General features: G+C 35.4%; 5 protein-coding genes across 6 annotated transcripts in view; 3 read left to right on the forward strand and 2 right to left on the reverse strand.

Moving 5' to 3' along the window:
• The first annotated feature begins 3,819 nt into the window (after positions 1–3,819).
• LOC128864239 (uncharacterized) lies at positions 3,820–5,295 on the forward strand. The gene is made up of 5 exons (XM_054103805.1): positions 3,820–4,042; positions 4,100–4,243; positions 4,367–4,495; positions 4,566–5,096; positions 5,166–5,295. The coding sequence occupies exons 1-4, from the start codon at positions 3,930–3,932 to the stop codon at positions 5,047–5,049; spliced, it is 870 nt and encodes a 289-aa protein (XP_053959780.1). The 5' UTR covers positions 3,820–3,929; the 3' UTR covers positions 5,050–5,096; positions 5,166–5,295.
• Positions 5,296–5,321: 26 nt separating this feature from the next.
• LOC128864240 (translocon-associated protein subunit gamma) lies at positions 5,322–6,401 on the reverse strand. Its single transcript, XM_054103806.1, has 2 exons — positions 6,131–6,401; positions 5,322–6,040 (listed from the first exon to the last, which is right to left on the reverse strand). The coding sequence occupies exons 1-2, from the start codon at positions 6,276–6,278 to the stop codon at positions 5,616–5,618; spliced, it is 573 nt and encodes a 190-aa protein (XP_053959781.1). The 5' UTR covers positions 6,279–6,401; the 3' UTR covers positions 5,322–5,615.
• A 2,023-nt stretch (positions 6,402–8,424) lies between these two features.
• On the forward strand, positions 8,425–14,446 carry LOC128865350 (enoyl-CoA delta isomerase 1, mitochondrial-like). Its single transcript, XM_054105592.1, has 3 exons — positions 8,425–8,753; positions 8,911–9,057; positions 13,768–14,446. The coding sequence occupies exons 1-3, from the start codon at positions 8,502–8,504 to the stop codon at positions 14,230–14,232; spliced, it is 864 nt and encodes a 287-aa protein (XP_053961567.1). The 5' UTR covers positions 8,425–8,501; the 3' UTR covers positions 14,233–14,446.
• Positions 14,348–24,670, reverse strand: LOC128865349 (dynein regulatory complex subunit 3). 2 transcript variants are annotated; one of them, XM_054105591.1, is made up of 8 exons: positions 24,581–24,658; positions 24,025–24,504; positions 23,688–23,935; positions 20,700–20,983; positions 20,454–20,632; positions 17,812–18,388; positions 17,384–17,718; positions 14,348–14,572 (listed from the first exon to the last, which is right to left on the reverse strand). In XM_054105591.1, the coding sequence occupies exons 3-8, from the start codon at positions 23,884–23,886 to the stop codon at positions 14,449–14,451; spliced, it is 1,698 nt and encodes a 565-aa protein (XP_053961566.1). In that variant the 5' UTR covers positions 23,887–23,935; positions 24,025–24,504; positions 24,581–24,658; the 3' UTR covers positions 14,348–14,448. The 2 variants fall into 2 exon arrangements, with proteins under 2 accessions (XP_053961566.1, XP_053961565.1); XM_054105590.1 differs by lacking the exon at positions 24,025–24,504 and having other exon boundaries at positions 24,581–24,670.
• Positions 24,448–24,724, forward strand: part of LOC128865348 (serine/threonine-protein kinase dyf-5) — a 33,627-nt gene continuing 33,350 nt past the window's right edge. Inside the window, exon 1 of the mRNA XM_054105589.1 lies at positions 24,448–24,468. The gene's annotated coding sequence lies outside the window, so the exon portion shown is untranslated. The remainder of the gene's footprint in view (positions 24,469–24,724) is intronic.

The raw sequence follows: 24,724 nt of genomic DNA on the forward strand, positions 1-24,724 counted from the left end.
TCAGACATGGTATACCATTGCATCCATTTATTTATGAAGGTCTTCGACTCTAATATTTTGCTGCCAACTGCACGTGACATTTTGGACCTTTAGGCAGTGTACATTTTAACACTGCTTCAAATTGTTTCTCATATGCGGAGCTTATTTTGTAAAAACAACGTACGCTTTCTAAATTTCTCACAAAACTAACAAATTGCAACCTGTAAAACGCATTAAAATTTCTTCATAACGGAACTCTAAGTCTGAATTTCGGCGGCCACGCTTCTATTAGACCGACTGTATATATAATATTGGCGCTTGTTGTTGTTATTGTTGTAGCAGTTTAATAAACCCTACAGTCACCGGTCGTGACTATCTAACTCATCTAAGGTAGGTCCAGAAAACATGCTGTTTAGGCAGGTTGGGTTATAGTTATATAAAGAAATAGTTAGTTAGTATCGTACAAACAGGGCTAGTTTACTGGGGTGGCATCCCTTGGTCGGGAGGCATTCCAGTAACGTAGAACCGGCTGCCATAAAATTCTATAATTGGGGCTCATACCCTTTGTTGGGGTTTTACCGAGCTCCCCCTCCTATTTGTGGTGTGCCTTTTGATTTATGCCAGATTTATGATGTCTCCCAACGAGAAATCGTTTTATGACAAGCTTTTCATGCTGGATATGTACTCGGAACTACTATACGAAAATACTTTTCCTGCCATTTGGTGTTTCATGCCCAGGGTTTCGAACTCGGGCACTACCGAATGGTAGTCACCCACCAATCCATTCGGCTACGTCGTCGATCAAAAACTTTTCGCCCCTTCTTTTAACTGCTTCAATTCATTAATCTTCACTTTTCCACTTGCGTTATATAGTCCATAAAACAGGACATTTTTTGACATATTTTGTTAAGCAGCATTTTAAGCATACGATTTAAGTAAAGATAAAGATATGTAAATATAAAGAGATAGATAAGATGAAGATAAAGGTGGAGATAAAAATAAATATCTGGTGAGATAAAGATAAAAACCGAGATAGAAATAGGGATGGAAAGAGATGGATATAAAGATAAAGAAACAAAGATTGAGATGAAATTGAAATAAAAATAGAACAACAAAACAACAACTAATTACAATGAGAATTATTATTAGCCGAATTTAAGACTACGGGCGATACTAGTAATAGACACCCTCGATTCGCCAAGCGTTAGCAACTGGTATAAATGAACTGAGAACTTCCTTAAATTACTTGTGTCTGTAAAATAGTGAGTTAAACCAGTTTTATGAGCTAGAACCATATTCGCTAGCGCGAGCCTTGGTCGATAACTTTGTTGCTGCTTTCACACGAAAATTGTTCGTAATGTGAGCCGAGCAGAGAGATTTTGCGAGCAGAGAAGTGGCGAATGGAGAGCGACATAAAATAGGCAAAGAAATGTTTTTTTAATAATGCTCCCCTTGCGTAGTGCTAATTGAACTCAACACAATTACAAAATACGCTCATAAACCTATTGACAGCCCTTGCCCGGATATAAGTCTGGACCGATTTAAATCACATTTGTCCAAGCATACCAGAAACTTGGTTCTGAAGTGTGATTCGTCAAGGGATATTTTAGAGTGCCGGTATGTAACGAGGCTGAGCCTCTTATCTTAAGGGGTTAGGGGTAGTCAGAGGCCCGAAAAAATGATGATTTTCAATATTTTTTTTTTCTAGCCACTTGCTTTATTTTACAAAGAAAAAAACTATTCAGCAATAATACATCATGTTTCGACTTGACTTTAGCAAAATTTAAATGTAAAATTTCGAAAAAAAAATTTTAAGAACGTAAATTTAAGTATTTCTTATATTACAGATCGCCAACCGTGACGACTCTATTTTTTGCGATCGAGTGCTGTTTTTTTGTATTCAGGCCACTGACACCGATGCTACAATGCCCGCTGATTGAGAAGCTGCGACCTTCCTGTAAGAATTGAGTGTACATCCGCCATTTGAAATGGTTAAAATAAAATAAAATTATATTATACAATATTAATGTATAAATAAACTCTATGCCAATTTTGAAAAAAACATATTGACTTCTTCATTTTAAATAATTTTAATGAAAATCTGTGAAAATATGGCCGTTTACAGGTATCTGTCCCCTTAAAACAAAAAATTAATTATTGTAAAAGTTATCGCTGTTTGTGTGGATCCCGTTTCTTCAGAAGTAACTTGCGGTGATCATCACAAGGCTTTGGGCATTCATCTAAAATCAATCGGAGAAGAGAAATTAGTTTTATTAATAGATAATCTTGTGCCTGATTTAAAATTAACAATATGGCGGTCTCAGGAAATATTTTTCAGATTCTCGAGAAAAAAACCGACAATTAGTTGTTAAAAAAAAATCTAAATTTTTGAAAAAAAAAAAATCCTTCGATCAAGCACGAGTTTTTTATATTTTTCAAAAGCAATATAAATTTTATTGAAATCTACCAAGCGGTTTTTAAGTTACAGTGATCACCAGTTGTTTTCGAACGCACCAGAGCGCCGGGCGTTTTGTTAATTGTTGAATAACTCAAAAAGTGTTTGTCGGATTCACCTCAAATTTTCACACAATGTTTTTAAGATATTATACTTCAAGAAAAATCAAAAATCCTTTTTTTAATTCTGCCTACCACTAACCCCCTAAATTACATTTGTCCAAGCATACCAGAAACTTGGTTATGCAGTGTGATTCGTCAAGGAATATTTTAGAGTGCCGGTATGTAACGAGGCTGAGCCTGTTATCTTAAGGTTTCTGCGTTAATAATACACTCCGTAACCGAATGGAAAACAGTTGTTGATGTTGTTGTTATTGTAGCAGCATAAACACTCGCCATGCATGTACGGATATAAATTCGTGTCGTTCCGGTTGCGTAGAAAAAAAAACTGGAAAAAAGTAATTGAACACGCTCAGTGCCTGAAAAAATTCCACAGAAACACATTTATACACCCAATACCAGCTTCAGGTAGGCAATCTATCATTGCAGCGCGATTGAGGGATAACGCATTAAAACTGTCCTCTGAATATTAGCTCAGAAGCTTAGGCGTCTAAGCCACCTCCCCTTTCTGGTGGAGAATTGTCTACAAAGTTTCGGCGCAGGTGCCAAAAGTATTCCCAGGTAGTTGGATTAATGGTTATAGAATGTAATTAAAAAGTTGTGTGGTAATTTACTGTTGAAACGATCGCTATGTCTTCTCAATGCAGCTTTCTTTACATTGGCATTAGTTCTAAAATCAATATCTTCGCTTACCTGACCCTAACTATAGTATGCCTCCGGGTGGTATCAACACGCAAGACTTGCTTACTCTTTTTCGATTGTCGAAAGAGCGACTGCAAAAATTGATTACGGTGTTAATGAAAAAGTGGTCATATCCTATCCTATTCTCCAAGAATGCTCGTGTAGCCTGGCAGTCAAAACAAATTTCTTGCAGATAATTAAGACAAGGCGACATCCTTTGAGCATTAAGATTTTATTTTATTTTTTTTAGCCAACCAATACAGTAACGATTTTTGTACGAAATGCGAGTTGCATGTATTATATATTTATATGATACATACACCAATACATATGTACATACATTTGTATGTATTTAGCAACAAAATATTTCTTTTGCACACAAAAATAGTTTTCTTTTTGAATACATATGCGGAGTGGTGTGGCAGAACAAGTATGATACATAGTAGTATATATGTGCATGTGTAAATGGGTATGCATTGCCTCATCCATATATACGTACACTATTTTGCAGTTCTACAGCTTGCGCTACTATAAATACTCAAAACGCTATCCTATAATTTAAAGAAACAAAACACAGGTAAAGGATGTTTAAGAATTTGCAATTATTCATCGGCCAGGTATGTCTTTTGCTGGTCATGACTGCCTGAGGTCAGTATTAGTTAGTTAGTCATTGGAGGCCCTTCGAAATAACTACTATGGCGGCGCACATTTTTACAATTCTATTTTTACTAATATCTTTTTCTCAAGTGTCGCTAATCTTAACCGCTGCAAGCGAGACAAGCCAAAAACAACAAAATACAAGTTTGAGGTATTTTTGATTTAAACTGTCATAGCTCAAAAAAATTATATTTTCCGATTTTCATAGCATAACTGAAGACTATAAAACACTTCGCAACGATGCTCAGTGGTTTTTTCAAAACGTTGAAGTTATCGCCGATATACTGGTACATATATTACCCGAAATTGATACAGAAGGTAGCAGATCCTTGCAATCTACAACTGAGGATGTGTGAGTAACTAAATATGAGTTCTAACCCTTGCATTTAATAATGTGGATACGAAAAATAATTCGATAGAATATAATATATAAAAAAGTTTAGCAAATATAATTGAAATTAACTTCTTAACACAGCTCCTTCGTCGAAAACACGCGTCTTACATTGCTCATTGGGCTGCGTCATGTGCTGGTAGGCATTAAGGAAATCTCAGTCGCCTTTCAAAGCCACTTATCAGGTGATCACGAGCTGCAACTGCTACAAATGTAAGCTAACTGATGCATTTTTTTTAATTTTGTTCATTGGAAAATTGAATTTTAATATTTTTCTCAACAGACAAACCGTCGCACTGCTATTTCAGGATGTTATTAGTTTTGCTAAATATTGGCTTTCAATGCTGCGCAACAGTGTTTCCGAATTGTTTCGCATTTACAACTACTATATACCCGAAATGCTCCTTGGCAAATGTTTTGTTAAATACATCACAACTACACATCCAGACAGCAGCTTTTACCAGTATCCCTTTATACTAATTAGAGAAATTATCGACTTCGGGCTATTTTACTTACGTAAATTGCAAATATATGAGCGAGTAAAGGAAACGCCACCACCTCCAGCAATAGAAGCAAACGATGAACAAAACGAAATTTGGACAAATGAAATATTAAATAAATATTCAAGAAGTCTTGGTTTTGTTAAGAATTACGATGCACAAAAAACAAGCTTGAAGGGCAGTAAACATCCATTGCAGAAATGCTTCGAAATGTACGCAGCGGAGAGCATTTTGAAGCTGGTGAAAATATTTTTTATAGGAGATTAATTATGAACTTGACTCAAATAATTTTCTGGCAATGTTGCAGCTTCCTGGTATGATTAGTGTACATTGAATTACCTAGCGGAGAGCGTATTTAAACTGATGAAATTATTTTTTTATAGGAGATTAATGATGAACTGTGAATGAAAATATTTCTCTGAAATGAATGAGAATGAAATAGTTCTCTGGCAATGTTGCAGCTTCCTGGTATAAATAGTGTACTTTGTACATGTATATTATATTACATATAATTATATATTAAAGAGACATAAAACAAATAAATTTTATTCTAATCGCGTGTTTTATTTGTTTTTTTTTCCTTAGTTAATATTAATTCTTTTGCACAACATTCCTTGATTTAAGTTGAAAGTAAAAATACTTCCAATGGCTTCTCGTTCACACCATACGTATGTATGTCACATTATGGTTCACATATTTATGCTATGTTAAACATTTTTGGTGTTTAATAAAAAAATAGAAATTAAATAGTAAATCTCATAACTGCGAAACATACAACTTCGACCGTTTTTGCTGCTACCGTTGTAGCTGTAGCACATATTAGCAGCTTCAGTTTAATTTGTTTGAGTGCTTGTGGAGAATAGCGCTAAAGCGCCACTGGCTAAGCCAATTGAGAAAATGTAATTAACCAGAGGCGTTGAGTTTTTCAGCAGGAAAAAGCTAATGAAGATGATGATGGCCAAGAAAAGCGCATTATTATAGAAGATTGAGAATGTAGTGGCTTCATAGTCTGCAACTTCATTTTTCTTCCATAAGATGCGCTCATCTTTCTCCTTACGTGTGATTTTTTTATCATCACCAATTTGACGGTTGATTTCGCGTGTTACTGCGTCTTCGCGACGACTAGCGATTTTATGTTTCAATTGGAATTTGATGTTGCGATAGGCCATTGCCATTAGGTAAGTGCTAGCGCCGGTTAGTAGCAGAAAGAAAAATGCACTTGAGAGCAAATCCATATTGTGCACACGCCAGAAGAGCCCTAAATATTAGATATAAATAAAAGTAAATGCTTTCTTGAATCAACGCCTGCTGCATTCATAAGCAACCGGCTACGTGTCACCATACTCACAAGTAGGTATCGCCGATACGATGAAAGCATTGCCATAGAATATTGCGGAAGATTTTGTGCTTACATTACGGCTGAAATCTTGCAGTAGCAACTCTTCTTCCTTGGTGAATCCAGACGATTGCACTTTCTGTTGCTTTCCTGATCCCATTTTCTTGTTATTGGAGCACGCTTATTTTTAAATTAATCGACCGTACACAAAATTGCTGTAGCAAATAGTCAACTGTCGCCAATTGGAAGAGGTGAAAGTAGTGGGATAAACGAAGCGACGACGAACCACTTTGTGACGTGTAAGCTACAACGTTATTTTGACATCTCGCCGATGTCGCGACATCTATGAGTGAAACTTTAAACCGCATACACAAGGTACTCACTGCGGTACTAAATAACTCAGTATATGTAATCTTATTGCAAATAACAACATATAAAGTTTCTTAACACCGTCTGAAAAGTTAAAACGCTCTGATATCTAGTTATTTGAGAATTAAAAGTTTGAATATTAAAAGTAGTTTTGAAACTTCACCAAGTTCCTTGCCTTGGTAGATTATTATTAAATTCTCTTTAGTATTGAATTCTTTCGTTTCACTTTCATTGATTACAATAACTAAATTTTTGGGCAACATTTTTGCGACAAACGAATGAAAACCTTTAATATACAGTTAGTACGAACGCAACCCTGCGAAAACAGAATTAGCCTGTAGTGTGCCCCACCCCGTGCACCTACAGCCTCTTCTGATCAAATAACTTGCTAACTATTCTTATAAATGTTTCACCTTGTGTCATTTTGTCTTGATCAAAGTCCAATTTCATATATGTCAACAAAATGGTGTAAAATTATTTACAAGCTTATATGATTGAAATTGTGCCAAAAACTAAAAAACGCTAAAATTCAAATAAATCAGCTGTTCTAGCAGCAATGTAGGCATATCCATCACAAAGTTAATCTACCCGTTCACATATGGCAGATTACCTGCAAAATTGACAATCAACTGTCAATACTACTTTGAAAGGTCTTTCTTCATAGATATTGCTTTAGTGGCATATTTTGGAGTTTTTAGTTTGTTTATTTATTAAGAAGAACAGACAAGTAGAAGGAATAGTTAATTTAATTGCGCAATTGGCTGCTAGTAATAAGGACAGAGCGTTTATGGACACAAACTTTATTCTGTAATATGAATGCATAATTAATAATACCTAACAAACATTTTATTAGAATTATGTCTACAAACCTGTTTTCTTTTTTTTCGCTTTTTAATTACGGATTGGGAGTTGAGCACAAAAACTATCTATCTATCTATCTAACTATCTAATGGTAGACCTAGAAAGCGTGCTTTGCCTTGCTATCTGCTGCTGCCATCAAGGCTAACACATATTTTTGCCTTGGCATCTCGTTCGCCACTGTTGCTAATCGGTACTGGCCCAATGCATGCTTCATAACTGTAAGAAAAGAATATAAATGTACCATCCAGAATGAAAGAGTGCAAGATAGTGCCTCCCAAGAGCAGTGATGTCAATATCGAAAAAAAACTTGGAAAAAGAAGAGGAAGAGCAATTGGAAGTAAGTGAAAAGCCAAGAATAATAAAATAAATAGTGCATATGTCTTACATTCATATCATATCATTTTCTTACAAAGGTTCGTTTACATTCTGTACTCAATTGCCAAAATTGCGAAAGTAGCTTGATATACCATGACCCAAATACAGAGAATTTCATGAATTTCATGAATAGGTCTCCTTGGCCATGTAGTTGGTTTTGAAAAAAAAAATAGCCCGAAAGCGGGTTCTTTGTTTACATTTTTCGATTTATTCCTTTTATACAAAGCGGCTTATTTTTAATTTCGTCTAGATTTTTTTTAATTTGAAGTCAAAATTATAATAAAATGAAGTGTGTCGTGACGAGATGCAAAACTGAATTTTGTGAAATGTAGTTTTTCAACACATACGCATGCTGGAGCTTCACATCAACCAGATAAAAGTTATTTTACGACGACTCTACTATTTTACAAGTTCAGCTAACGCAAGTTTAATCTAGAATGACAAGCTTTATAATATTTATATTTCTTGGAGTACTTTACAAAACACGTGTTTTGAAAATCAAATTGGTCCGCTTTTTTACTTTTTGCTCGTTCGTCAACAAAATAAGATGAAATCCGGTGAAAAAATTTATTTTCCTCATTTGCTTCTTCATACGTGATCGGGTGTTATTCGTTCATAAAAATGTATATTAAGTGTGAAAGTTGACCAGAAGCCAGCTTTGCTTTTTTCGATTTCTTTTAAATCGATAACTTTAAGTTTTTGATACTTCAATAATACACATCTTTAAAGTGTTTTTTCGCTTAATACCAAAGATAATCTTTGATAACACTGCAAAATCATGTATATCCTCCGTACAGCGCGAGTTTTTGCTTCTACATCAGCTCCAAGACAATCTTGGGCGTTTTTACGATCTATGTCCTCAGTTGATGCTCAGTACACCAAACTAGAAGTAAACGAGAAAACTGGCATTGCTACATTGACTTTGAACCGGCCGCCGGTGAACAGCCTAAATTTGGAATTGCTGACAGACATACGCAACGCTTTACTAGATGCCGAAAACAATAAATGCAAGGGCCTCATACTGACATCTGTAAGTAAGTTAGTAGAAATTAGTAGTAAGTAGCGTTAGTAGATTTATATCTGGCCAAAGACTTACTACAGCAGCATTTCCTATATATGTATGGGGAATGTTGATGCTGCTACAACAACAACAAAATTAATATAAATTGGTTTAATTTTTCGTTCAGTCATCAAATAGTGTATTTTGTGCCGGACTGGATATCATGGAAATGTACCAGCCTAAAGAAGAGCGTCTGAAAAGTTTCTGGACAGCGCTGCAAAGCACATGGATGACGTTATATGGCTCAAAAATACCAACTGCTGCTGCAATCAATGTAAGTTATACAAGATCGTTTTACTTGTTTATGAATGCCTAACGTAAATAAAACTTTATTAATATATTGATACAAACATACTCATATAGATTCACACATGCATGCATACATAAATACATAGATTCGTTTCATTGTGTTCACATAATTAAGTAACTATCATTTTACAATATTGGGTACGGTTTAGTTAATTACCCTTTGATTCCGGGCTATTGTGTCCAAATGGGTGACCCTATCCAAAAAACACACGCTTGTAGTTGAGAGTCCAGACTTTAATTTTAAACCAAATTTTAAAACTTCTATACCCTCATTTATTAAAATCTCCGTCTGATGAAATATGCATTCTTTTTTTTGTAGATTTCGGAAATAAGCATACATTAACCACTTTTATTCCGCCTTAAAGTAGCAATCAATGCTTGCATCAATTAATTTTTAAGTTCACATTAACTTCTTAAAACTACTATAATACTTTGTAATTACTTTTTGTTATTGCTTTAAAATAATTTAAAAATTTACAATATAATAACAGTTAAAAAGAAAAGTAATGGCTTTTGTTGGCTGGGTTTTTTTTTTGGTCAAGTAACTTTTAATTTTCTCTGCTAAAGTCGTGATTTTACACTATTTTCAAAGGCTTCCTTAGAGGTCTGAATATAAGTCAGTGTGGAGTTGGTGGACTTTTCTCAAAGTTTGAACTGTTCTGTTTCTAATGGCTGGGGCTTTATATGCGACGCTCACTTCACCTCCACCCACCAGCTCGAAATTAGTGGGTAATTAACCGAACATTCCCCAAATTATGTTTCATAGTATAACAAAACCCTTATAGATTAAGGTTCCAAGCATTGTACAAAATTTAATCAGAATCTTATTGAATTCTAACGCTTATTTAATTATAGTTTAATAAAAGGTTAGGTTGAAGTCGCTCAAGAATCGGATTGATTTTTGCCAAGTTTTTGTTAATTCGAAAATTTTCGATGAACATTTGTCTGAAATTTGTTAATTTTGCTTTTTGTAATATTTAATTTGGAAATTTTGATGCATAAGGTTATTGTTATACAATGAACTTTATTTTTATAAAATTTTTACGCTAAAAATTTGCTATAGGAAATATTTCGAAAAAAAATTAAAATGGTAAAGTGACTTAGTTAAGGGGTTATACGCAGTTATGAAGCAAATAAAAGACGGGTTGTCAAGGATTTATCCTGAAGAAACTTCAGAATATTTTAATTTGAAAATTTTTGGCGGTTATAAAAGCATCCTTCAAGAACGTAACAAAATTTTTTATTTATGAAAATGTTGATTATAGAGCGCGCTGCAGGCGATTTCTGGAACCTCCTTTAAAAAAAGACGATTTACGGTGTACATCGTAACTCAGGATTGGATTATCTGAAATCAAAAAACCAAACAAAAATAGTGAATTTTCACAAAATGGCAGCTTTTAAAAGAAATGATTTCGATTTTTACGTTAAAATTTGGCCGTAAATTGATTATAAAATGGAAAATAAGTATCAGATTTACAAAAGGAACGAATAATTACTAGAAAATGTATCTTTAAAGATTGAGTTAAAACGGTTGACCGATCAAACAAGCCGTTTTCGAGATATCGTGTACACCGACTTGAAAAATGCCGTTTTGAAAAAAACACGTTTAAAGTTTCAATACCTACCTTAAAACGTGCCGAGGCATCTCTACATATTTAGGTATAACTCCGAAAGTATTGCTTAGATCTACTTCAAATTTCGTGCGTATACTTTTGAATATATGTACATTACAAAAATGCAATAAAAAATCGATTTTTTTTTTAAGTCAACTGCGTATAACCCCTTAAGTGAGCACAAGTGTTCAAGCCTACCTGCATACATACTTACATATATTCAAATTTACGACATATCGCATTTCATAAATTTAATTGTGGCAAATAACAGAAATGGTCTTCCCGCAGCTGCATAATGCTTACATTTCCGTCACGCTCATGCATTAGAATAAGAATAAAATTAAGCTGGTTGTAAAAGTTTTTGTTTTTTAATAAATGTTAGTCAAATCTGGCTTTTTTGAGCATGTACATGCGAATTTGCATTTGCGATCGTATTAGAAATATGTTGTGATTTTTTGTGTCCCAGGAATTTTTGATTTCACAAAAGCAGATTATTAAAACCTTGCGTGGTATGCACATACATATACGAGGTGTGTTCAAAAAATAAGGTGAATTTCCATTTTTCTAAAAAAATATTTTTTTATTCATCAATTTCTATTTTATCTCCTTCAAAGTAGTCCCCTTCAGATATAATAAACTTTTGCCAGCGTTTTTTCCAATCCTCGAAGCAGTTCTGATAAACAGTTTTTGGTATGTCCTTGAGCTCTCTCAGCGATTCGGTTTTTATCTCCTCAATCGTCCCAAAGCGCCGTCCTTTCATGGGTATCTTCAATCATGGGTATCTTCAAATCGGGTGAATACGGTGGCTGAGGCATGATTACGGCTCTCACAAGCAAAGATGAGTGAGCAGGCACATTACCATGCATTTTTTTCCACAATTCCGGGCATTTTTTTTCGTATTGCTTCTCGCAAAGGTATCTACCCTACGACCTTGTGGTAAAAAGTCCTGATGCACTACGCCATGGTAATCGAAGAAAACGGTGAGCACAACCTTGACATTTGATCGAATTTGGTGTGCTTATTTTGTTCTTGGCTCTCCTAGACTCTCCCATTGGGACGATTGAGCTTTGTCATAACCATATATGAATGATTCGTCACCTTTTAAGATCCTTTTTAAGCAAATCTGGATCATCGTTGACGTCATTCATCACTTTTACACATTTTTTTTGGCTCACAGTACTCTCACCGTATGCCACTGACAACGTTTTAAGTGTTTTTGTGCACTTAATTCCATTTTCTACACAAAATTTGATGCAACTTCTTTGAACACGCAAAACACTTGGCTTATTTATGCCTCTCATAAACAAACTCAACCTAATAATCGAATGTATGTGGCCCGCGAAATTTGAAAATTCACCTTATTTTTTGAACGCACCTCGTATATGTAGTATTTCTTTGTGATTTCTGTACTCTTAGAAATATCACTTTTTGAACCTTCCCAAATTCTCTAAAATTCAAAGGGATCATATTAACATATTTTGTAGCCCTTTAAGCTATTAGTTAGTTGAATTTATCCCTGCATTTATTGTGCATATTCTAAAGCGGAGCGAAATCAGACAATGACTGCATTTTTACGAAATATCCAACAGTCTTACTTACCGCAATGAATTTCATCAGCAGCATAGAGCGGCTAACATAACCGCAAATCAGTCACCGTTCTTAATCCACAAATACTCAACCCTTCCTCCCACCCTCTCCTTTCTCTATTTTCGTCCTATCGGTTTCTTCGCCTCGTTTCCCTTGCAATGGTATCACAAAGGATGAATTTGAATTCTTCGACTAAGTGGGCCCACTTTAACCTACTAATCGCAATCCATTTCCAATTTTTTTGTTTTCCGACAAAAAAAACTTTAGTTTTTTGTAACTAAATATGAGTGTTATTGCTTGTAGGATCAGTTCGGAGCGTTTTATCTAAAAAACCTTTGGAACAGGCGGGAATATTTTATATCCATTTTTAGAAAAATATTTAAAATTGAAGGAGGGACGCCACTGTGGGGGGTAAAAAAATAGTCGATTTTTGGGAATTTTTTTTGTACGTAGGAAGGATTATTCGAGGATCGGACAAAAGGCAATTTATTATATTGTATATTCAGTATTGCCAACGCGATAAAGTGATAAATAGCGCCATCTGTGTGTCACCTTTAAAACTAATTCAACCTCCCAATAACTATTTTTTGGGCCTGTTGAAAATAAAAAAAAAAAATGGTGAAAAACACACATCGAAATTCAAATCACCACCATTTTGTCAAAAAAAAAAAAAAAAAAACGGCTAGATTAATAAAATTTTTGGTTTTTTGATTTCAGATGATTATGATAGATGATTGCTATATCGCTGCCACCAAATGACGTCATTTTTTTAACACGTTACGTTTATTTACATAAATTTGTCAATTTTCAATATTTTGTAATAAAAATTTACATCAACATAGTTTAATACATATGTATATTATACAATATTTTCAAAGTTTTAAAAACCGGCTACGTACATCGATAGTCAATGCGATAACAAAAAATTTGAAAAAAGAAAATTAAAATAGGTTCATTTATCTTCGAGAAATCGTTGGCACCGTATCAAAAAAAGTCGTTTTGAGAAAAACACGTTTGAAATAAAGCATCGGCTGAACCGACGGGCGCTCACTTAAGTGCACATAGAATCGGGGAATAAAGCGAACTTTGCTTTAAAATTTTTTACCACATCTTCTTGAGTAGTTATACTAACAATTTATGCAAAAAAAAATCGATTTTTTTTTAATTTTCACAGTGGCGTCTCCCTTTAGTATTTGATTTAATAATCCGCAAACCTATTGAAACAAATATTTTTGCATAATATTCTACGATTGAAACCAGACTATATTGTTTTTATTGAATTTCCAACACTTCTGAAATGTGAACACTTTCTATATTTCGGAGAATGCTACCAAAGTGATCCTGATCCGGTATAAATCCAGGTAGTACACGTTCTGCGATCTGATTAGTATTCATAAAATAATTGTATGCACCAAATATAAGAGTTGGAAATAGTGAAAAATGAAAATACATTAATAATATTTCTTTTTCGGCAGGGTCATTCACCGGCAGGAGGATGTCTGCTGGCAACATCTTGCGAATATCGTGTTATGTTGCCCAAATTCACGATCGGTTTGAACGAAACTCGTTTGGGCATAATGGCACCTAAATGGTTTATGGCTTCGTTTCTTAATGTACTTCCGCGCCGTGTCGCCGAATTGGCGCTGACACAGGGTAGAATGTTCACTACTGTTGAGGCTCAAGAGGCAGGCCTAATTGATGATGTTGCCAATACAAAGGAAGAAGCTCTGGCTAAATGTGAAGAGTTTATCGCTTCGTTCAAGCAAGTTAATCCATATGCCCGTGCCTTGACCAAACAACAGTTTCGAGTCAAAGAATTGCAGGAGCTCGAAGAACAACGAGAACAAGACTTGCAGGCATTTATCGCCACTATCACTCAGCCGGCTACGCAAAAAGGGCTGGGATTGTATTTGGAAAGTTTGAAGAAGAAATCGAAATAGTGTTACCCAAATAGTGTTACTCTACACTGCGCCTTTTTTTTAATTTTAAGCTAAACGTGGCTTGATTTGTATGTATCATAATATATGCACATATGTGTAAAAGGACCCATTTATTTTTGAACTATATTTGTATGTTTTTAAATTTTGATAATTTTTATTATTATAGTTTTGTATAATGGATTTTTAACTAATAAAACTGATATACTCCCTTGTATTTTACGCTTCTTCATTCATTACTTCATCACGGATCTCACTCTGCAATGATGCCAAAGATTCGGCCATCAGTTCGAGAAAAGAGTTAATTTCAAGAATTTTAGCTCTATTGCGCTCCAATTCGTCACTGAAAGTAAATTTTGAGGGGTTTGAACTTAGTATTTGTATTCTCATATTTATATTTACACTTTTGGAAAATATAATAGAAACAGTGCACCTCGATTTTACTGTAATACTTAGCACATGCAAATTGTTGTTGTTAAGATTGTTTAAAATATGTGATCAGCAATTAACGGGTTTTTTCTGTAACAAATTTTCTTTTTCTATTTTGGACACCCTTGAGTAAAGAAATGAAATTTGTGCTTGGGAAAAAATAGTAGAAAAGGCTTTTTATTTTCGTAATTTGCATTAACTGCTTGAACTTGTAAAAACATGCATAAGCATACTATTTGTTTCTATTATATTTTTAAGCAGTGTATACTCGTATATGTATATGATTGTTTTTGGTTTCATTAACCCTGCCCGAAAATAACGAATTGACGCGCTGTTGCTTTAGAATCAGGATTTAAGGTATGCCAGTCTCGATGCATTTCCGAAGATATCGATATATTTTCGATGGGATCTATAATGCTTAATTTTCTTTACTGTTCATAACTTCTGTTAAATTTGACAAATTTCTGGTTCCCTATGCAGCCTTTTATTGTAAGGGATCTTTTTATCTATCAAAAAACTAACACCATCAACAGAATCAATATCTTTCTTGTTGTTCTTATTAGGAAAATAATAAAAAATTAAGGTTTTTCAAAAAAAATTTAATTATCATTTTTTTGCATAAAAAAAATTTAGCATAAAAACAATTTAAATTAAATATTAATTTGGAACAAAATAGAAATCAAAAAAATCATTATTATTCTTGAGCGTAAAAATATATTTATAAGAAAACAAACCTGAACAAACCAATTAATTAAAAAAAATTGTGAGAAAAAACAATATTTTTTTCGAACTAAAAAAAAAACATTGCATCCAAAATATTGAATCGCCAAGAATCTAGTCCGGGGCTATAAGTTCTGCCATTTCCAAACTGGATAAAGAAGCAAAGCGAATGGGTCTGGTGGTGAACGACGAAAAACAAAGTACTTCCTGTCGTCAAACAAACAGTCGGCTCACTCGCGTATCGGCACCCACATCACTGTTGACAGTTATGATTTCGACGTTGTAAAAGACTTTGTATATTTAGGAACCAGCATTAACACTGAATTAACAATGTCAGCCTTGAAATCCAACGTAGAATCTCTCTTGCCAACAAGTGCTACTTTGGACTAAGTTGGCAACTGAGCAGTAAAGTACACTCTCGACGAACAAAACTAACTCTCTACAAGGCTCTCATCATGCCCAACCTATCGTATGGCGCAGAAGCATGGACGATGACAGCATCCAATGAAGCGTGCCTTGGAATGTTTCAAAGAAAGATTCTGCGGAAGATTTTTGGCAAGTTGGCGACGGCGAATATCGCAGGCGATGGAACGATGAGTTGTATGAGCTTTACGACGACATATACATATCGCAGCGAATAAAGATCCAGCGGCCGTTGGCTGGTCATGTCGTCCAAATGGATACAAACGATCTGGCTCTGAAAGTATTTGTTGTGGTACCAACTGGTAAATGATTTGCGATCTAAATTAAAGGAAATGCTTGTTGTTATTGTAACAGTTTATAAAAACACTGCCAAACGCAGTGAAGTCATCGGCCGTAGTCGTCTTATATCTTATCTAACGGGGAATCCAGTAAACAGGCAAGGTGGGCCCAGAAGAGATAACTTCACATGCCGGACATATGACTGAGTCAATTCTGGATTAGTAGGAGTTAAATCAGGAACAATATTCAAATTATCAATATTCAAATATTCAAATGACGCGAGTTTTTTTCAATCAAAGGCGGTCATTCCAATAAATTACTTTTGTTTGGTACAAAGAAAATGCTGATAGGCTTCAATTATTTTGAAGAACTACGCCTTGGTTCTCCAGGCAAAGGTATGCCCAATCTTGAAGGTGATTGAATATTTCGAGCAGAGTGGGGTATGGAACAGAGGTTTATGCGCCTGCAGGTAAATAATTGGTAATTTTTGTAACTATATATTTCAAAACTATGTAGTTCAATTGTGACTTAAAATTTGGTCACCTAGATAACAGGGCTCATGGTACCTTGACCATGCATACAAAATATTTGGCCACCTAGATGAACAAGGGTGATGGTGTCTTGAAACTGAAAATTTCTTGCTTGGTATTTGCTTACTGTGGAGAAAATTCGGCAGGTGTGGCTAACATTAAATCGTTAATTGGCTCGCAGAGATCTTGAAGGAATCAACTGAGTTTCTGACGTAACCGGAGATGTGACAACGGTTTGTTTACGATAAAACTGAGATTGTTTTGGTGATATAAGAAAAAAATTAACGCAGCCATTGCTCAGTTATTTCGACCGACTGATTGAACGAGCATAATAATACATGTGAAATGAGCAAGCACAATTCTTTTGCATAATCTATTATGATGTGGCAGCCGAAGTTACTCTCATAACTTTGCTTTGAAAGGCTAAATCTAGTCTTGATATTTACTCTTACTGAACAGATGAGGCTGCAGGCAACTTGGCGTATCGCTGGAAGAGAGTTTTTTATTGTTCAAACCTCTATTTGTAGTCGGTAGACGTGACAGCATTTGCTGCGTGCCCTGAATATGGGATAGCAAACAATTTTTTGTGTAAAGGGGGGAAACATCGCAGCTCTCTAACACTCAAAAATCTACTCTAACTTTTTCATAACTCTTCTATTATTTTTTAGGTGGACCTTATAGAAACACTACCATTCCTCGGTTTACTATTTCGGATTTCCTCTGCATATAATCAACCAATCAACAGTTTGTACTGTCTTTATATAGCTACTTACTTGTTCAGCTCATCGATCATGTTTTCTATGAAGTCTCTGCTTCGTACCATCAGTCGATCCTCTCGCTCATCAATACGTTGTATGTGTGAATCTTTCATGCCAGCTATTAAATTTAGTACAGCTTCACGATCTTCCATGCAATGCAATAATTCTGGTGGCACATCATCAAAATCTTGCAGCGCTAATTTGGTGTTGACGTAGTGAGTGGCTACCTCGGCCATATTTTCAGAAAAATGAATGGCAATATCGCGTAGTTGCCCGAAATATGTTTGTACCTGCTCCACAAATTTTGCCATCATTTCTTGTATGCGACGTTGAAAATTCACTGTAGACTCCTGAAGTGAAAATTGTATTGTGTAAAGCCAAACATTAATTAAAGCCTTAAGTAAAAAGGGACTTTTAAAAGGCTGATAATATATAGTACAAACCTCAATGCTTTCATGTAAGTGCAGTTCTTGACTCATTAATTGCTGCCATATTTCATTGATGGTATCATCGAATTGCATTGTAATTTTATCGAACTGTTCCAATAATTCTAAACTCTCGGGGGATTCTTCGTCCTCTCCACGAACGGTTCGTAGTTCTAGTGCTTTTAGTATAGCAGATGCCCGATCAAAAACTCGATCTTTATGGTGTAGAAAGTCCTCGATAACATCTTGGCCCATTTGTTGTATCAACTTCTGACCTTCTTCCAAATTTTCTTTAAACTCATTTATTTCTAATTCACGTTCCTCATATCGTTCCAAACCATATTTATATATCTCTTGAGTCACATCATAGATATCGTTGTCATATTCGTCGGCCAGATCAGTAGCTGCCTGACCAATCTGTAGCAATGCATGTCCATCTTCGTCTCCTTTCCACAAAGATTCGTACAATTGATGCTCGTTGAGGTATTCTACAAAGCTGGAAGCCAAGCGTTGCTCATCATATTCCTCCTTAGCCTTAGCAGCGCGCGCTAGTATCTCTTTCTCTTCATTAGCTTCGATTTCCCGCAGTTCGCGGCTAAAATTAAAAATATTATCAGAGCGGTAAATCACATAAATGGATTGATGCAAAATTTATTATTGTTGTTTTAACTGATCGCTGTTACCTTTCGGGAGTGGTCCGAAACCCACTGAAGGGTTTTTTCTAATAGCGATCGTCCCTCATCAGGTAATGACAAAGGCAGACAGAAGCGGTATAAAACTCGAGGAAAAACACCAAGCCACAGACGACAAATAGGAGAAGGAGCTCGGCCAAACACTCAACAAAGGGTGTAAGCGCCAATTATTTATACATATATGTTGTAGCAGGGTTACTGCATAAATCGTTTAATTCTGGTCATAGAGGGGCTCTAAATGTTCTATTTCCATGGGGCTGGGCTAAGAGGGGTCTGGAATATAATGAGTTGGTTATAGGAGACATTGGAAGGGATGTATGGTAATATGCTCTTTTGACGGGTTGATCCCAAAGGGAGAAGGCTGTTAGGAGAGTGGGTTTAAGGGGGCATGTGAATAGGGGGTTAGTATCGTGCGAGATACCTTCACGTGCCGGATATATAATGAGTATGTCGGGATCGATTCTGGATAGGCAGGAGTTTAACCCGCTACAATATGTATAAGGTAGTTGAGCCAAAGATACGCGGGTCTCACGAGGCTAGTGAAGCTCTTCGTCTGCGATTGGTTGTGGTTGGACTCCGGTGACGGTGTTCGGGACTTGGGAGTCTAGGAAGGTGGTAGCAGCCCAATATTATTTGTCTAAGGGCCGTTTTCTTAAGTAGTTGTAAAAATAAGGGAAACAAAATTTTATGGTTTGAAATACTCTTTATTATTCAGTACAGTCTTCCTGAACATCATTCCACTTGTTCCAACGAGCTTCCAATTTATGAACTCCATCCTTGAAGTTAGAATCTAGAAGAGCTGCAAAATACGTTTCCACAGCTGATATGACCTCATCATTTGGAAACAGATGGATGTTGCTAGGGGCCAAATCCGGTGGATGCTCCAACAAATCGAATTTTAATTTATGGATTTTAGCCATTATCAAAATGCTCCTGTGACAGGGTACATTGTCTTTATGAAAAAAAATTTTTTTTTTTGAAAACTGTGTTTTTTTCACGAATTTTTTCCTTCAGCTGGTCTAGAAGGTTACAATGAATTATAAAGGTTAACAGAATTTATTGTTTTACTAGTTTTCAAGTAATCCACAAACAAAAATCCTTGCGCATCCCAAAAAACTGATGCTAACACCTTCTTGGCTGATTTCTGGACACGAATTCGTTTCGCAGCCGAAGAACAATTTTCAAACCATTCTTTAGCCTCTTGTTTTGATGTAGGATCATGGTGATAGACCTCCATAGTGATGAATCGACGCACAAAATCTACTTTATCATTTCGAAAACACTGTAAATGTTGGTGAGAAAGTTGATTTCGAATGTATTTTTGTTCCTTGCTTTCTGAAACCCAATACTTCAGTCAAAATATTACTTACACCGCCCAATGAGATGCCTAAATCTCTTTCAGTCACTCCACGATTTTTCAATACGATATTCTGTATTTTTTTACGATTTCTGGAGTTGTTGCAGTTTTTGGACGTCCTTGACGTGGAACGCCTTCAAAGCTTGTACGACTACGTTTAAATTTAGCAACCCATCTTTCTACTGTACTAATTAATGGTGAAAATTCTTCATCAACATTCGTTCCTAAATTTCCTGTGCTTTTAAATCTTCCAATAATAAAAATTCAATCACTGTTCGGTACTTAATTTTTTCAATCGATATTAAATGGCGTGTAAAAAAGAATATGTAGGCTAGTAGCAATGTCCTTTGTATCTTGGTCTTGCCACACAAATCGAGGGACTAATAGTTTTATGCCAATTCCTACGGCTGACGGTTGTTTGAGAAACTACATATTTAATGGCAGAAATACACTCGAAGTTTGGCCATTATCAGCTGAGAAGTGACCGCTATTGCAACAAGATTTTTCTCTCATTACCACTGTTTTTTCATTCTATCAAACCCACCAGACTACGGGGGCCAAGATAAATATTCACTTTTTAACCCTTCCCTTATCTGAGTTGTTATACTTACTAATATTTTTCCTTGCCCTTTTGACGCAACTCTTCTGTGATTGTTTTATATTCGTAATATTTTACACTTGGCAGTACGGCCGCAACGTAAAGATTCATTTGGAAATCGGGTTTCTTTCCGACAGGATTACCCTCCAGATTCAGTACGCGGAGGTCTTTCAAGAAGCGAAATCTTTCGATCTTTGAGTGAATCAAAAATGGTTCCAGTTAAGCTTTTTCTACTCATATATTAATCTTTTCCGCTTACCCCTTCAGTGGAGTGGATTTTGTTGTCGCCCAAACTTAGTATGACCAATTTCTCCAAAGTATCCAAGTTTTCAATTTTCGTTATCATATTTCTAAAAAGTGTTAATACTTCGAGGTTTACGAGTTTTTTAATATTTTCAATACGTTCGATGTAATTAAAACTCAAATCGAGTTCTTTTAGGGAAGTCAACATATCGATGTGTTCAATAACCTCGATTTTATTACTATTTAGAGAGAGTTTCGTTAAATTTGGCATTATCCAGAGATGGTCTATTCGTAAGATATCTGAAAAGAATTATATGATTTTAAATACTAGAAAACATACCTATAGACAAATTAATTTTTATACAATAATGCACATTTTCCAATTAGAGCACATAAGTGAGTGATTTACCGGATAGCAGATCAGAGCTTCTATTTTCATTATAGACGTTATTATGAAACTGAAATTATAGTTTTAATAGCTGCTTTGTTTTGTCGCTATAGATCGTACGACATGAAAATTGGCAATCCAAAATTTTGGCCATTTCAGTAGGTTTGTATCGCTCCAAATGCTCTGTCATCGTTTCCTCCTCGTATTAACTGGCGCAAACCGGGCACAGCAAGTGAAGCCAAGTTCCTCATCACCAGTTCTTTTCAACGTAAATAGCCTATAGCTATCACCAGCAGCCGCATTGAATAATTTCGGGGCTGAAGTGCTTACATTCACTTGGACGACATGACCTAGCCAGCGGAGCTGCAGGCTCTTTACTCAGTGCATTCTGTCTATACCGTCGTAAAGCTCAAACAGCTCATTTCTCTATCGTATGCGATATTCACCGCCGCCAACGTGAAATAGTCCACAAATCATCCGTAGAATTTTTCTCTCGAACATTCAAAGGGGCGGTTTTGTCCAAGCTTCTGCGCCATGCAATAGGATGGCCATGATGGGAGTGAGGTTTTTGTTCATCGAGAGAGGACTTGACTGCTCAATTGCCTACTTAGTCCAAAGTAACACTTGTTGTTAAGATAGAATCTCTATTGGATTTCAAGAGCGATATTATTTTCGACGTTAACACGGGTTCGAAAATAAGGGAAACTACGAAATTTCAACTGTCAACAGTGACGCAGGTGTCGATCTCTACCTCTGCCTACTTCTTTGATGACAGGAGGTATCCCGCCTTGTTTTCATACTCGTCAGAATCGACCTTGTTCATTTGTTACAATTTTTGTGGAAGGGGTCGGACTCACCATTTAAAAACTTTGAAGAAAGTATAGGGCAAAAGCAAGAATGATAGTTTACAAAATTGCGCCTTCCCAAGAGTTGTGAAGTTAGTACAGAAAATTTTAGATTTAGATTTAGTTTTATTGGAGATTTGCACTTCGACCTCATGGTGTTTTGTGCCCTCTACTTATCACAGTACCTCATCTAAACTCAGTTTCCTTATTAAACTTAAAATATAGTTGAACTGAGCTTAAGGTACTTGAAGTTTCAAAAAATTAAATTTTTTTTTTTTACATTTTTTCAATCCTTCTACTTTTAAAAATCATCACCTGAAACTGTTTTTTTAAATTCGAATTCTAACAAAGTGAAATCAGTGAAAATGTGCAGGCGCATCCTGCACTCATTACTTGCTGACTCAGCTGAAAGAAAATAGCAAGTTTTAACTTTAAACGCGTTTTTCCAGAAATTACTTTTTTTCGAATGGCGGACACTTTATCTCCGAAACTGCTTAGCCGATTTTAATGATTTTGGTCTTGTTTTATTTGTTAAGATGTTTTGTATGCCAATTTACCACATTTTGCAAAAAAAAAGTTAATAAAGTATTGCTTTTTAAGCATAACATTGTGAAAAACAGGGGTGTTTTCTTAACTTTTTTTCAAACATCCGCCATTTTTTTATTATTTTTTTTTTTTGTCAGTTTGTGGTAAATTCTCACGCAAGGAACCTTCCTTTTGAAAATTTTGTTTCTCTCTTTTGTTTTAGAATTACCATTTCTAAGATTAACTGTCCGCCGCAAGACATGATTTTCTTCAGGCCTCGACTTTGGCGCCTCCTGGATATATGTTAAAAAAAGAAATTTTAATAAATCAATTTTTTTTTGTATTATATAAGCTCTAAATAAAAATTTAAAAAAAAATTTATTTTAATATATTATACAGAACATGAAAAAAAAATTATTGAATATGTTGTACTTTTTAGCTTTCCAAGGTGGTCAAGTACCTTAAATAGCCGAGAAATAAACTAACGAAAAGAAGAGGAAAGACAAGCAAGAATAAGTCGGTAGTCAAGAATGATAATATAGAATAAATAGTGCACACATAGATTTGCACACAAAAGTTCGTTTCTGTGCTCTAATATTTTCTTTACTGTATTATTAAATTGATCAATAACAAAGTAGTGGCTTTTGGAAGGCGCAACCTTCTGTAACCTCTATATCGTACGGCAAATCGATCGAGTGTCTCATTTTGAGCAGAGAGTAAAATCTGAAGAAATGATCCTGAGTATATCTAAGATGACACTTAAATATTCCAGATACATTCGTGATATTTAAGCACAGTTCCTCAGCAATGATTCCCTGCAAAATCTTGAGCTTTTATCAATTTTCTCGACTTTTTCACGAATTTTTCACCACAGCGACATTTACGTTATCAGTCGCAGTTTTTGGGTGATATTCACAAGACTCCCCCTCCGTAGAAAAGTGCTCGGTCTGGAATCTCTGAAGCGACTTTGACACGGCCACTAGCGGTAGTACTTCCCTTCAGAGATTATTTGGCGTTAATAATGAAAGAATGGTCAGTCTGTGATTGGGATGCAATTTCTACTAACTTTCTCTCTGTAGTCTTACGATTTCTACTCTCCACGTTGACTACTTGCAGTGACATTTAAATTGAAATATTGCAATACTTTGTCAAATCCTCTGACAACAGTGCTATCAATTAATTGCTCTCGTATCTATGCACTTTTATATGGGTTTTAAAAAGAATTAAAAAAAAAAAAAATACTTACTTTTAAACTCCAACCTTAAGACGGAAATGCGTTCATATACCACGGGTTCCATTTGATGAAGACGTGCTTCTTCGCCTTGTTTGCCATCCTCCAGATAAGCTTTGTCAATCATTTGTTTGCTAATTATGCCAGGCTCGATTTCTGGATAAATTATTTCATCCAAAGGTTTTACGTTTTCAGTTTTTTTAGACTCAGTCATTGATAAAGATGCGGCTTTCAAAAGGCTAGAGATTAGAGACTACGTTGTGCTGAAAGACAATAAATTGCGTACTCGTAAATATATAAAGTATATAAGTATGTGTTTCTCAAATCAAATATTTTATTATATTTTGTTTACTTTATTTTTATTTATTTTTTTTTGTATGTTTAAATACACGTCAACTTTTGCGATGTCAGGAGTGGATTTTTTAAAATCAAAAAAGAAAGTGAAAGCTTTTTAAACACCACTTCTCTCACGTTTGCATTAACTAGAGCTAGAAGTTTTGTGTGTTAGCGCATCTAACCCCAAATGAATCACTAAACTGAATACAAATGCCGTACTTTTCCAGCCATTTGCTTTATTTTACTATTGTATTTTAATTTACAACCATTTGTATTTTGTTTATTGTTTTGGTTGGAGGTCGTCAACGCGACCAAGGCTTCGGCGTTACTAGGCCTATCAACCACTAAGGCGAACAAGGAGCGCGACACAATCGTATGATTTCCGAGTAGTGCCGGTCGGTCCCGAGGGCTTTGACGCCGTTGCCATCTTTACGCTTTTGCCATTCACCTTTGACTGATTGTGAGTTGTGTTCGTTCATTTTCTTGTACACTCGCGCTAGTTCGTGTTTAGGTTTAAAAGCATTCTATTGTTTTTTTTTTTTTTCTAATGGATATTTGATTTGTATACCAACCACTAGTAGTTCCCACTGGTTTTACCACAAGCTTCGAACAGGTGCAAAAAGTGTCTTCCTCTTCGATGTGGTGACTGATTCAGTGACTGGCTGCTTGCGGACTTCCTTAAAGGTGTTCGTTCGTTATTTTCGGCAATTTATTGT

Source organism: Anastrepha ludens, chromosome 5, assembly GCF_028408465.1.
Source record: "Anastrepha ludens isolate Willacy chromosome 5, idAnaLude1.1, whole genome shotgun sequence".
NCBI classification, from domain to species: Eukaryota; Metazoa; Arthropoda; class Insecta; order Diptera; family Tephritidae; genus Anastrepha; species Anastrepha ludens.

Excerpts from the sequence above, each read along its gene's own strand:
- LOC128864240 (XM_054103806.1), bottom strand. The coding sequence starts at position 6,278 with ATGGGATCAGGAAAGCAACAGAAAGTGCAATCGTCTGGATTCACCAAG. Across the intron at positions 6,041-6,130 it reads CGTATCGGCGATACCTACTT|GGCTCTTCTGGCGTGTGCAC; the intron begins GTGAGTATGGTG and ends TCTAATATTTAG.
- LOC128864239 (XM_054103805.1), top strand. The coding sequence starts at position 3,930 with ATGGCGGCGCACATTTTTACAATTCTATTTTTACTAATATCTTTTTCT. Across the intron at positions 4,043-4,099 it reads CAACAAAATACAAGTTTGAG|CATAACTGAAGACTATAAAA; the intron begins GTATTTTTGATT and ends CGATTTTCATAG. Across the intron at positions 4,244-4,366 it reads CAATCTACAACTGAGGATGT|CTCCTTCGTCGAAAACACGC; the intron begins GTGAGTAACTAA and ends TTCTTAACACAG.
- LOC128865350 (XM_054105592.1), top strand. The coding sequence starts at position 8,502 with ATGTATATCCTCCGTACAGCGCGAGTTTTTGCTTCTACATCAGCTCCA. Across the intron at positions 8,754-8,910 it reads AGGGCCTCATACTGACATCT|TCATCAAATAGTGTATTTTG; the intron begins GTAAGTAAGTTA and ends TTTTTCGTTCAG. Across the intron at positions 9,058-13,767 it reads CAACTGCTGCTGCAATCAAT|GGTCATTCACCGGCAGGAGG; the intron begins GTAAGTTATACA and ends CTTTTTCGGCAG.
- LOC128865349 (XM_054105590.1), bottom strand. The coding sequence starts at position 23,886 with ATGACTGAGTCTAAAAAAACTGAAAACGTAAAACCTTTGGATGAAATA. Across the intron at positions 20,984-23,687 it reads CTTAAGGTTGGAGTTTAAAA|ATATCTTACGAATAGACCAT; the intron begins GTAAGTATTTTT and ends AATTCTTTTCAG. Across the intron at positions 14,573-17,383 it reads ATGATCGATGAGCTGAACAA|TGACGAATTGGAGCGCAATA; the intron begins GTAAGTAGCTAT and ends ATTTACTTTCAG.